The following is a 12,222-nucleotide window of genomic DNA, read 5'->3' on the forward strand; positions in this document are numbered from 1 at the left end:
CCATCTGACAGCCTTTAAGGCAGCCTTCCTGGGTACAAAGGGAAAAAGTATCTTCTAATCAGTCCCCTAGAGTAATCTTCTCTCCCTGCTTCCCAGTTACTGAAAGTGCTGATGGGAAAAGAAGATCTCATCTGAGGGTAAAGAACCAGAAAAAAACATCCTCTTCTTCTCAAATGTATTTTTTTCACAAAGCTGCACTGCACTTCTGCCCAGGGCTCCTTTCCCCATATGGAGAGTACTGGATTGTGCATTTGTACAGATGCATCAGAGCAAACTAAGTATAGCGCATTCCCTGAGATGGAAGTAACGCCCACACCCTTGCTCCTCTGCAATGCAACAGCCAAAAATAAAGAGGATTAAATTAAAAAATTTAAAGAAGTTTGTGGGTGGATTTAGGGCTCAGGGTGAGGGGGGAAAAGAGAACTGACTGGGCAGAGTTCATGCAAGCAGGCACTGAGCTGCTTGCCCTTGTGGGGTGACATGGATGTGTCCAGGGAGCCCCGTACTCTCCCTATGATGCTGACCCAAACCCTCACCCAGCTGCTGCCAGGTGTGAGTGTTAACTCCTGTTTCTCACGTCCAGCAATGCCTGCACTTGCTGAGCACCTGTCTGTGCCACTTTGGAGATGACTTGTGGAAGAGGGCAAATACAGAAGATTCACTGGTTCGCTGTCTCTCCTGCTCTTCTTGGCTCCCTGTTTCTGTTATAGGACTGTGGGTACAGGTGCCCGTGGCAACAAGGGTGGGAGCTCAAGGCCTGTTTGATGGCCAGTAACAACCTACCTGCACACCCAGGATGCCAAAGATGATGAAGAAAGCACAGCAGATAAGGACAATATTTCCTATGGGCTTGAGGGAAGAAATGAGTGTCTCCACCACCAACTTCAGGCCAGGGGCTCGACTGATGACTCTGGAAAGGAGGGAAGGGGAAGAGTGACAGAGGGACAGGGCAGGGACGTTTGGTCTAACCTAAGCATTTTCAGCAGCAGCAGACCCCTGTCTCCCTGTGGAGTGACCCCTAAGCGGAGATCCCTGTGATCAAAAAGCCTTTTCTCTCCCATGGATTTATTGATTGATGAGGTACCACCAGCATCAGACCCATATGGCTAAGGGGGACCTCCTCGGGGCTTATTGCTTGTCAAAGACCACACTTTGCCTGGCACAGCTGGATCTGACCCTGGGACCCCTCCTGGGGATAACCAGTGGGAAGAGGGGGCCGAGCAGGGCTCGGGGGGGTTCTGACCGGAGGGGACGTAGGGTGCGCAGCAACCGCAGCACTCGCAGCACCCCCAGGATTTTGGCACCGCCAGCAGAGGCCAGTGAGACCACAATGTCAATGAGAGACACAAAGACCAAGAAGCCATCCAAGATGTTCCAACTGCTGCGGAGATAAGCCTGGTCCCCAAAATACAGGCCTAGAGAGACCACCTGGAAGAGAGGGGAGAGAAGAGGGGGTGAAATGGCTCCTATGTTACCGGGTAGGGGGCAACTATGGAGAGAATGGGAGGGGAGGAAATAGTTATCAACTCCTCATGACACTGAAGTGTCATCTCATAATCTTTTCCTTTCACTTGGATGTCTGTGAAGTAAAACACCTTTTTTCTGCCTCCCTGAGTTACATGACACTGTAGGGGACACACGGGAAATGTTTCCCTGCCACATCAGATACTTGGGGAAAGTCTCCCAGTTCAGAGATCACCTGGGATGTAAAGTCAGGCATCAAATCCTTATTTTGGCTCTTAAAGGGCTAATTTGTTTGTCAGCAGTTCTCAAAAACAGTGGGTGCTACAGAAATTGGTGGCCACAGGGAGATATTAACATGCTCCAAACCAAAATTCAAAAGTCAAAATTCAGATATTAATTTTGGGGTTTAACTTCCAGCACACAATTTTAGGACTTTTCCCCAAACATGAGAAGGGAATAAGAAGTTTTTCTGATTGTTGCAAAGTACTTTGACATCTATTGAATAACCATCTCAACTTTGAGTATGTCATTAATATCGTTTTAATGTCCTCCGTTCTTGCTCCAGGAGAAAGGGATTGGACATTTGACATCATTACAAAATCCATACTTGAATGCCAGCTATCCTTTGTGAATACTAAGATCCAACTGGATCTAATGCCTAGGATAAACATCTCCTCTATGCCTAACAAGGCAGGACTGAACCCCAGGCAGTGTCTGCCTTTATAAAGGTAGAGGGAAGGACTGGCACACTGAAAAGATGAACAGATTCTCAAAGGGTGCTGAGCAAACATGAACAGTATTTGACACGGGAAAAAGGCTCTGAGCTGTTTATCTCCAGTAGCTTACCTTCAGTGTCATCTCAGCTACAAAGATTGCTGTGAAAATGTAGTTGGACACAGTGAGAAAGATTCTTTCCTAGAAAAAAAATAAACAAAAAGAAAAAATAAAACAGAGAAAGACCTTAAATGTATTTTGATTACTTCCTGTTACTCTGTCAGGCCCCTCTGATGATCTTGATATTTTTGCATTCCTGCAAAGGGTCTGAAAGCTGATGAAATAAGAGAGATGCCCTTGGCAGAGGACAGTGCTAGGCAGCTTTCAGCTCATGTACCTTGGCTGGGACAGGATCCTACGCAGCTCTGCCAGAGCATAGCGGATGGGATTTTTTTGCATCCTGCAAATCTGGTTTCAAGGCAGCCTCTGCCCTTTTCTGTCAGTGCTGCTCAGGCCTAACCTGCTGCACTGACCTGGGACTCCTTCCTGAAGAGCTACTGAGCACAGACCACAGATTGTGTCCAAGTGCAGCAGGGTCTGGGAGTCAGCTAAGGCAGACAAGCAGAAAAAGTAATTTCACTTGACAGCTCGAGCCACCTCCAAGATAGCTCAAGAGCAGCATACATGAATGATGATGTGCCATTCCTACAGCATGGAGGTTACTTCTATCTTTCAGTTCCCAGTCCTTGTCCCTTTTGCCATCCATCTCTTATATGCAGGTTCCTAGAGGACACTCTTACTTTCCAAGACAAAAGGAACTAGACTTTCTGTATAATAAAGTGGGTTGCCCCATTATAAGAATCTACAGGGGGAGAACACATTTATGTCAATTACTAATATTTAGGTATTTGAATAGATGAGTCAGAGCTGGTGTTTAATGCTGAAGTTCTTCCAGAGATCACACCAGTACCAGGACCACTCAGGAACCACTGTTAGAAGTTGTGCCAAAAAGTAGGTGACAGATAATCATTCTCACCGTGCTTCTGTGCTCAATCTGGGGTCTTTCCAGGGCAATTGTGATGCAGTTCAGGAAGATGAAGGCCAGCACTACGTGGTCAAAGAGCTTGTGAGCAATGATGGTTTGGCAAAGGAGGCGAAACCTGCAAGAGAGTTCCAGTGGGCACCTGTGTCTTGGGCAGAACAAATTTAGCAGCAAAGAGGACACAGAATTAAGCATTCTGGCCAAACCCGGGCTCTGATATAGTAGCTTTCCTATCTCTGATACTGCTGTCCCTTGCAGTAGCAATAGCCTAAGGTGGTATATGGTCACACAGGGACCCTGGAGCAGAGCAAGGGGACAGCAATGAGCTGAACCTCCATTGATTTCCCCAGTGACAGAGTGGTTTCCTAAACACTGTGACCCTGTGCCCCTCTTTTACCTTGTACAGAGGCTGAATTCTAGTTTTCCTCACAAACTTACACTTTGTACCACCCCACAGCAAAGAGGCCACATGCTGAAAGCTCAGGAGAAGCAGGTATGTTGGCAGTCGTGGGGACCACACTTCTGAAAGACACTGTGTACAATAACACAGGTGTCACACAGAGCAAAAACCTCTCCCTCGTGACCTATAATGAAAGCCCTTTCTTTTCAAGGGTCAATATGCATGGGTGAGAATACTGTTGGCTGGGGTACGTGGACATTTTCTCCTGGTAAGATCTGTTTAACAGGAAGAATTCAACCCAAATTTCCTTTTTCAGGCAAGAGGAATTCTAACTTTACCCTATAAGGTGTGATGTAACTTCCGGTAAGTTGGTACTGGCACTGTAAATTAAATGAAGATGCTATTCCTGTACCAGGGGAGGAAATATCAGTATTTTGGAGTCATCAATAATACATTCTTTATCCTCTTTGTGTTAACATTAGTATTCCCTGCCTTGCTTTGCTATAAATATTTATGATTACAGAAAATAAAAATGGATGCTCCAAAGGGAGGGAAGATCACAATAGCTATTTAGGATGCTCAACTTTCCTTTTATTGCCAGAATCTAGGAAAAGAAATGTTGTGTTTGGCTGTAGAAGGGACAACAGAGGAGAAAATACATGTTCAGCTGATAAGTTTAAAGTTGCCACCTAACATCAGAGGATGTGGCCTGCAGGGCAACAGAATCTGCCCCATCTTCTCCACCCTCTCATGGCAAAAGCTGCACAAACCTGTTCTGTGGAGAGAAGAGATATATGGACCAGTCTTCCCGTAACTCACACCAGTCTGGCTTATAGACTTCCATCATCTTCCGGATGCGAAAGCACAGGCTCTGTAGGGATGCAGCAGAAGTAATCGCCACTGGTAACCTTCCCACTTGCCTGAGAGAGACATTCTCCCTTTCACATCTGACTCAAATGCACCACCACCTGCTTTTCTTTAATCTCTCGATTTAAAAAACCCACTCAAATGCAATAAGTAATGGAAAGGAAGGTAGAAGCTTCTTTGCCAGGGCTTGTTTACCTCTTGGCATCTGGTTTTCTCCCTGAATCATGAAAAATAAAACTGCTGGCCTCCCTTCTAGAGAAGGATGCTGTCCCATGATGCCTTCTTAGAGGTGTTGGAGGGACTGTGTTACACAAGGGCAATGTTCCCTCCCTACCTCAGCTAAATGAGAATCCAGGACAAGAAGGCTTTCTGTTGGAACTTGAGCTGGCAATTTCATACAGACATTTATGTCTGTCCAAATTTCTACTGGCCCTCACTCCACTTTCTCTACCCTCTGATCTGCTCACAGATTGCTGTCCCCCAGGCTGATACCACAAAACCCACTTGCCTTGCCTGTGGTGCCTGTGCTTCCTGCTCTGGTCTGCTGATGCTCCCAATGCAAAACTCTCACTGTCACACAGCCTGACCTCTCCTATTTTGTAGAAATCACTGGCTGCACTGCTCTGAAGTAACAGCCCCTGAATGACCAAATGTATGTCTCACATCTGCCTTTCTCCCATCATCAACCTGCCTTGCAGGCAGCCTGACAATATAGTCTGAGCTTGTCTTTGCCTTTGGTCCTATCTGCATTCAGTGCTGTCCTCCAGCTTTCCTAAAGCACCTTTGAAAGCTTTCCCACCCAGGGGTGAGAAGACTGAAATTTGAGGACGGATTTGGGGTTTCCCAGAGAACTGTGATGTAACACCAGGCTCCTCCACCAAGTACTCACATAATCTATTTCTTCATCATCCTCTCCCCGTTCTTTGTGGTTGTTCATCTTTGGGAAGATCTCCTTGACAATACTGGGCATTTTGCCATTGCAGTCCTGATGCTCACTGGCCCCAGGTGGTGCTCCCAGCCTATGGGCTACTCTGTGGCCAGAAGGGACAGAGGCCAACTCCAGCAGGTCACAGGAGCCTTTGTTATCCAGAGAGAGTGTCCGGCGGTGATGAAACACCCTTCCCGTCCCATCCGGCTGCCCATCTGCCGCCTTGTGCGTTTCCCCAGACAGGAGGGACTCGTGCTCAGCTGAGGGAGGTTTGTGTTTCAGGCTGTGTCCCCGGGCCAGGCTGTTCCAGCTGGAGCGACGGCTTCCCCAGGCTCCGCTGCGGCTCCAGGCACCGTAGTGGGAACTGCGGGAGCTGGACTGTGGGAGAGTGATGGGATGGGGACTCAGTGACTCTGGGACCAAGGAAGGAGCATGTGATCCTCTCTCAGATCACAGACTTCTCCCTGAGCCCCTAAGCCAGAAGGCTGACATTTATCAGATGCTGAACAAGTTGCATGGTGGGAATTCAGAAGCAATCTCAGTAAATCTGACAATAAATTGATAATGAGTTAGCAATGGTGTTGACTGTGATTACCTTAAGCACCATCTGCGTGCAAAGCGCTTTCAGGGAAGGTAAGTATTAAAGCCAAAGACCAGGTGCCTGATACTGCTACTTACACCAGCACAGAGCAAGGGTAAAGCTCTCAAAAAATCTGATTGGTAGCTTTTCACACTGCGCTGGGGGTAAGGATAACACAAGGTTCAGCATGATGGATCATCTGACACACCGTATTTGAATCCAGTCTTAGTAAAAGGGAGAAATGAGAGAAACAAGCTTGTTGGTTTTACAGTTTAGTCCAACCACATCAGCAAGGTATCACGTAGTACATGGCTGCTAGCACTCCTCGTTTGGAAATAACAGGGGCATGAACCCTTTAAGCACTGAGGCACTCCCCAGAGCTGTGTGTGCCAGTGGGTAGAAAGCCCAGAAGCTGATATTACAAGGTGAACAGGTCTGAGATGCACTGGTTAGACAACCTGCAGTGCTTGGGAAAGTGCTATGGGACACCAGAATCTACTATGAGGAACTCAAAAACAAGATTTCCACTGTTACAAAAGCTCTCATAAAATCCCATCTGTAATGGGACTTGGTGCTTCTGGCATCACCTTTTAACTCAAGGCATCATTTTGTGTCCTTTACTCTAGCAAAACAAGGAAAAGGCAAGGAGGAAAAAAATGTTCCACTGTAAGAGGGAGACTGTCTTCTTGGTGCTCTCCCTCTCCCGTACTCAAAGAATATAGATAATAAACCTGGAAATAGACTTCAAAAATCTGGGAATTTAGAAAAATAATGTGAAATGTTTTGGATTCTAAAGACAGGCAATGCAGTTGTGTTAGAAGCCTACAGCAGCAGGGCAATCCTTCCCAGAAATCCCCAGATGATGGCAGAAAGCCAACAAAGTGCTTGGCCTTCGAAAGAAGGGTCTGACACGCATTTATACTCCCTCACTCACCAAGGACCGCTGGTCATAAGTCATTCTCCCCAGGGACATCACACTGCTCTTCCGGGAGCCAACAGCAACACGGATCTGGTCAAGCTGCAGCGAGTTGCGTGAAGAGTTGGTGACCCCCCCAGAAGCCACTGGTGGGTTCGAAGAGGGCAAGGATGGGTCCAGGTGCCCATTAGGTGTCACAGGAATTGCACAGAGCTTGGGATCTAAGTGGAAAGATGCAGAAAGAAGAATGAGAAAAGAAGGAGGTGGGTTCCTTGCTATCCAGTGACTGCTTTGATGCCTAAGCAGTTTAGCATGTTAACAGCAGCTAACAGATTGTTAGCCCTTCAGCATCAATCAACATCAATTTCTCTGATTTAGGGTGTGGTGACAAAGGCAGGGCAAGCTGGGAAGGCCTTAAAGTAATTTTCTCAGCCTCCAAAACCGACCACATCTCTCCTTGGGGACAGACAGAGGAGCAGAGTGGTGGCCAAGCAGCCTCAGACTGACAGGCAGAGCATGAAGGCGAAGAGGGGGATGAGAGTGTGCTTCTGCACGCCAAGAGCAGACACCAGCATCTTCAGGTCTGAACAAATTCCACCAGCTGTCAGATTGGCTACTTAAAGCATTTAGGCTGAAACACTGGGCAAGAGACTAAGGTGTAGGGATGGCCACAGCCATCCATGTACTGAAGTCACCTTAAAATTCCTGCAATCATACTGCATACAAAAACTGCATCCCAATCTAGCCTACTGCACTGTCCTTCTTCAAATGACTGATCCTTGACCTTTAAGATCCAGGACATTTTTGAGGGAAATCTTAAGTCCTGTAGATGACCATCAGCATTTTTTGAGATGCATGGAGAGGACAGGGTATTGAATTTTAATACGTGAAAGGACTGGAGCAATCATTTTTCACTTTTTGCATAATGAAGGTCACCTATCCGTGTCTGCATGACAGACAGCCATGAGTCCACTAACACCTCTGTAACCTCTTCCTCCTCTGCCATCTCAGGGATTTGACTGCCTGCATTCAGCATAAGCTCTGATATAGTGTAGTCACGTAACTCAGGATAGGACTGCTTTGAAAAAAAAGCTAAGTTGCAGGAAAAAACTGTGAGCCAAAAACTGGAGCCACTGCTCCGTGCTGTGGGAGCTGAATTTATGCTCAGAAATGTGCCTGTGGTGCTTGTCTGAGCTGTGCTGTGAGTATGCTTGTGCCTGTCCTTGCACCTTGCTGATCCTGATCTTGTCTTGCTGACTGGACTGCTTGGCTGGACCTTAGACTTTCCTAACCACTGTGGGCTTGCCTGCTATTTACTGAACCATTGGTAAACCCTTACTGGTGTCAGTGGACCTGCTCTGCTCACCTTGTGCAAGAGTGTGCAGTGTGCCCCTGCCCTCCTGCCTGGCTCTCTGTCCCCTTCAACTCCTGGCTCACCATCCATTGCAGAGCAAGCTACTCTTGCTGCTCCCTGCCACCAAGTCCTGTTTGAAGTATAATACCTCTTGTAGGAAGACTTTCAGTCTTTGAGGGCTAGAGACCTTACCAGGCAGTTTGTACTCAGGTTATTCCCACTGTTAATTATCTCTCCTTGAAAATATACGGCTTTTTTTCAGCCTGAATCTGTCTAGCTTGAGCTTCCAACCTTTACAATCTCATTATGCTTTTTTCTGCTCAATTAAAGAGCTATCTAGCACCACAACTCCCTCCTTATGGTCTGCAACTACAGAGAGAGTGATCAAGTAACTTTCTTGATTTCTCTAAGCTTCATTAGTCTCTCACTATGAGGCAAAGCTTCCAGATTTGCCTGAATCCTTTTTACCATCTTGGCATCCCCTCTCCAAATGTGGGTTTCAGATTTGGATACAGTGTTCCTGAAATGGTGACCCTGAAGATAACCAGAGACAGCCTCACTTCTCACTTCCAGTTGCTGTTCTGGAGGTCATTCAAGAACTGCTCCACTTAGCTACCACATTCCTTAGGATGACAACACGTCTCTGTTTTTCCACAAATAACAGCACAAACTGGCATAAAGTTCAAAGTAAAAACTGGCAAGTTCTCAGAAGTGGGAGTAAATTTTCTGCAGAATCTGCTTTTAGATTTCTCACCAAACAGCAGTAGGACACAAGCAAATAAGACTGTTTGAGCTATTGCACCTGAGCCTTCCTGGATCTCTTGGAATTGATCAAACTCCTCCATGTTTGAAGAACTCTGATCTTCATCTGAGTACGACCGGTTAGCATCGCCCTGGAACACAGAAATTTAGAAGTTGGAAACTCAAATGAATAAGACCATTTGTTTTTGTCTTTCATTTCTGGAACAACTGCAAAATTGTCCCTGGCAGTCAGGCATCCACTGTGACCACTGTGTGTGATTTGGGATTGCTGATAGACTGCACTGCTGCTTTTGGACAGGTAAAGGGCTCACCCTAAGGATGGTTCAGCTGTGTTACACAGAACAGAAATTGTAAATCCCCTTACAAAGAGCCACTTTCTTTGCAAGGATTAACACTGGGTTCTTTTCTTTTGTTTAATTGCATACTACCCTAACAAGGAGCATTTCATGAGTGAAATTAAAGAGGGGTGATACTTTGTAAGTTCTCCAGTCCAATATCCTTGAAGTGTCACAAAGGATTCCTTTTTAGTACCTCTATTCCTCCTCCTGATGAAGCCTTGGTGGCAGCTCACCTCAGCTTGGAATCCCTCCACAAGAATGGCCACCAGAAGATTGAAGAGTACATAATTGCCAAATGTCATGAGAGCCACAAAGTAGAGGGAAGCCCATGGCGAGGTGGAGGCCATGCCATTATAGAGCACAACATTCCAGTCCTCCTGGGTTAGGATCTGCAAGAGAGGACGAGAAAGTCAGATAAACATGAAGGAAGAGTTTGAAGGGAATTCTCAGAAAAGGACAGTCAGAGAATACACATCAGGACCAGACCAGGTTCCCCATAACCACAGACCCACTGTCACTCTCCAGCTGTGGCACTGCACCAAAAACCTTAGCTGGACAAGAAGAAACAAGAACAACCATTAGGACAGTCATGTGCTGAGGTGAGTGTTAAACTTGGGAGTTGCCACAGCATGAGGGACCTTTGCACACCGTCTCCTAGGAAGGAAGAAGGTCCCCTCTTTGAGATATACACCAGTTGTTTGCTTCCAATACGCAACTGTTCTTACTCCACAATATTTTGTGCTGTCAGGAGTGCTCCTCAGTGAGGAAAAAGCATCTCCTGACCCTCTTCACTTTGCCCTGGCCCACCCATAGAGAACAAAACGGGCTCACCTGGAAGACAGTGACGATGGCCCATAGCAGGGAATCAAAATTCTTCCGGTCAGGAACTGTATCTCCTGTGTCTGTCCTGAGGCTGAACTTGCAACCAAAGATGTGCATTCCCAGGATGCTTTGGAACAAGATGATGTCAAATATAAATATCTCTGCCACCACAATGAACTCATCAGAGTAACTCTCTTCTGAAAGTCTAATGCAACAGCACAGCAGCAAGAGGTACAACAATGCAGTCAGACCACTGGGAGCTATCTCTGAAGAAGGAACTCCATATTGCAACCCTGTAAGTCGCCAAAAAATTTGTTTTCCATCTGTGCTGACTCAGAGCTCATATATTCCCTCCAACCTGTCAGTCAGACCTATTCTCTGTATTTCTGCTCTCATATGTCTTCATCTTGCTATCAGGGAATCCATGGCATGCACAAACTTTCTTGGTTGCTTCTTTCTGGTCTTGTGCCAGAGTCAGCCTCCAGACTGAACTGTTCCTATAGTACTGATTAGCAGAGACTTCACTTATCCTGCAATGGGACATTATGCTCAACATCTGCATTTGCTGGCAGTATTTCACTGCCCCATCCAGGCCAAAATCCTCAGCTGCTGAATCCAATTTAACGTAGGAGCAACTTCAGCCCTTATGAAAAAATCAATGTTTGTCAGTGCTGCCTTAGCCTGGAGCAATGGACAAGATGAGTTATGCAGTCATGCTCTGAAGCTGCTGTCCCCATGAGCCACACAGTGCCACTCCAGAACACAGTGAGCTGACTGCCTGCTCACCTGAATATGAAGATGAAGAGCATGAGGAGCATGCAGAAGGTGGCTACGTTGTCCATAGTCTTCATCAGCACCACGAGCTGGCGGCGCAGCGCCGGCATGAAACGCACCAGCTTCAGCACCCGGAGGAGCCGGAATGTCCTCAGCACAGAGAGCCCCCCGTCTGCCTGGCCAATGATCTCCCAGATGCTGTGCTCCAGAGAGGCACAGGAGATACGAAGGACACAACAAAAGACAAGTGAACAAATAGAAGAAAACAAGGAGTAACAATGCTAAGTCTTCACCTTGGCATTGGAAGTACAAAGGGATGAGAGAGAAAATCTGTCTGAGCCAGACAGAAGTGTGAACTACAGGCTTTTCCTTGTATGTTGAAAGCTGCATTTTTGCCTTAAGAACATGAATGTGGCAATACATGTTGCAGGAATGAAGAAAGGCTTACAGCATTTAATTCCAGCAAGACAAGTTCTTCTATCTCACTTAAAACCTTTGTAACATCTTCAATTTGTGCATTTTCAAAACATTTCACAGCTAATATTTGTGGTGAACTTAACAAGGCAGTTGCAATTGCCTTCACTCTACAGAGGAGAGAACTGAAGGACAGAAATGCTGTGTGGTTTGCCTAGCACAGCACCAAGTCTTGGGCAAAGACATCTTGGTCTCCCAATCCCTGGCCTTGTGCATCAGCCCAGCTCCTCTCAGTGTAGCTGCTAAATCCTTTTTGAAAAAGCATGCAAGCTCTGTGGTACTCTTTTCTACGTGTATTTCAGCTGATCCCCAAGGCCCTTGTCACCTGATGATGACGATGATGCTGTCAAAGATGTTGTAGGGGTTGCGAAGGTAATCAAAGAGACCAAAAGCAGCAAGTTTCAGGATCATCTCCAGGGCAAACATGCTTGTAAAGACAACGTTGCTGATCTCCAAGATGTTGGTCAATTCCTCTGGCTAGAGAGAATGCAAATTCAGAGAGTCAGAACGGAAAGAGCCCTGAAATTATGGGAAATAAAATTTTACCCTTCCTAGGGAACAGAGTTTGTAGGGAGTTGCAAATTGCCATAGGTGAGACTAGAGTGCAGCTGGACAGCAACACTTGCACTCCACTTCCTTTGCAGATTTGCTACCTTCATCACAGATTATATTTTTTTTTTTTACTAGAGGCAATCAGGAGCTTCATGGCCATTCACACAGCCAAGGCTGACCAAGCATCTCCCACATCCCACCCCATATCTTATTCCTCTGCTTTATTTTGTGCAAA

At 46.4% G+C, this 12,222-nt stretch overlaps 1 protein-coding gene across 6 annotated transcripts in view; it reads right to left on the bottom strand.

The window, feature by feature from the left end:
* The window catches only part of CACNA1I (calcium voltage-gated channel subunit alpha1 I), a 168,477-nt gene that overhangs the window by 27,315 nt on the left and 128,940 nt on the right, over window positions 1-12,222 (bottom strand). For all 6 annotated transcript variants that reach the window (XM_088165279.1, XM_088165281.1, XM_088165280.1 and 3 more), the window contains 12 exons: window positions 11,761-11,912; window positions 10,974-11,159; window positions 10,197-10,314; window positions 9,599-9,754; window positions 9,068-9,158; window positions 6,930-7,132; window positions 5,377-5,793; window positions 4,391-4,491; window positions 3,215-3,338; window positions 2,311-2,379; window positions 1,244-1,428; window positions 784-910 (listed from right to left, as the gene is read on the bottom strand). In XM_088165279.1, the coding sequence (XP_088021405.1) occupies window positions 784-910; window positions 1,244-1,428; window positions 2,311-2,379; window positions 3,215-3,338; window positions 4,391-4,491; window positions 5,377-5,793; window positions 6,930-7,132; window positions 9,068-9,158; window positions 9,599-9,754; window positions 10,197-10,314; window positions 10,974-11,159; window positions 11,761-11,912 (1,929 nt within the window). The remainder of the gene's footprint in view (window positions 1-783; window positions 911-1,243; window positions 1,429-2,310; window positions 2,380-3,214; window positions 3,339-4,390; window positions 4,492-5,376; window positions 5,794-6,929; window positions 7,133-9,067; window positions 9,159-9,598; window positions 9,755-10,196; window positions 10,315-10,973; window positions 11,160-11,760; window positions 11,913-12,222) is intronic.

This window comes from Sturnus vulgaris, chromosome 5, assembly GCF_052056855.1.
Source record: "Sturnus vulgaris isolate bStuVul1 chromosome 5, bStuVul1.hap1, whole genome shotgun sequence".
Classification (NCBI taxonomy): domain Eukaryota; kingdom Metazoa; phylum Chordata; class Aves; order Passeriformes; family Sturnidae; genus Sturnus; species Sturnus vulgaris.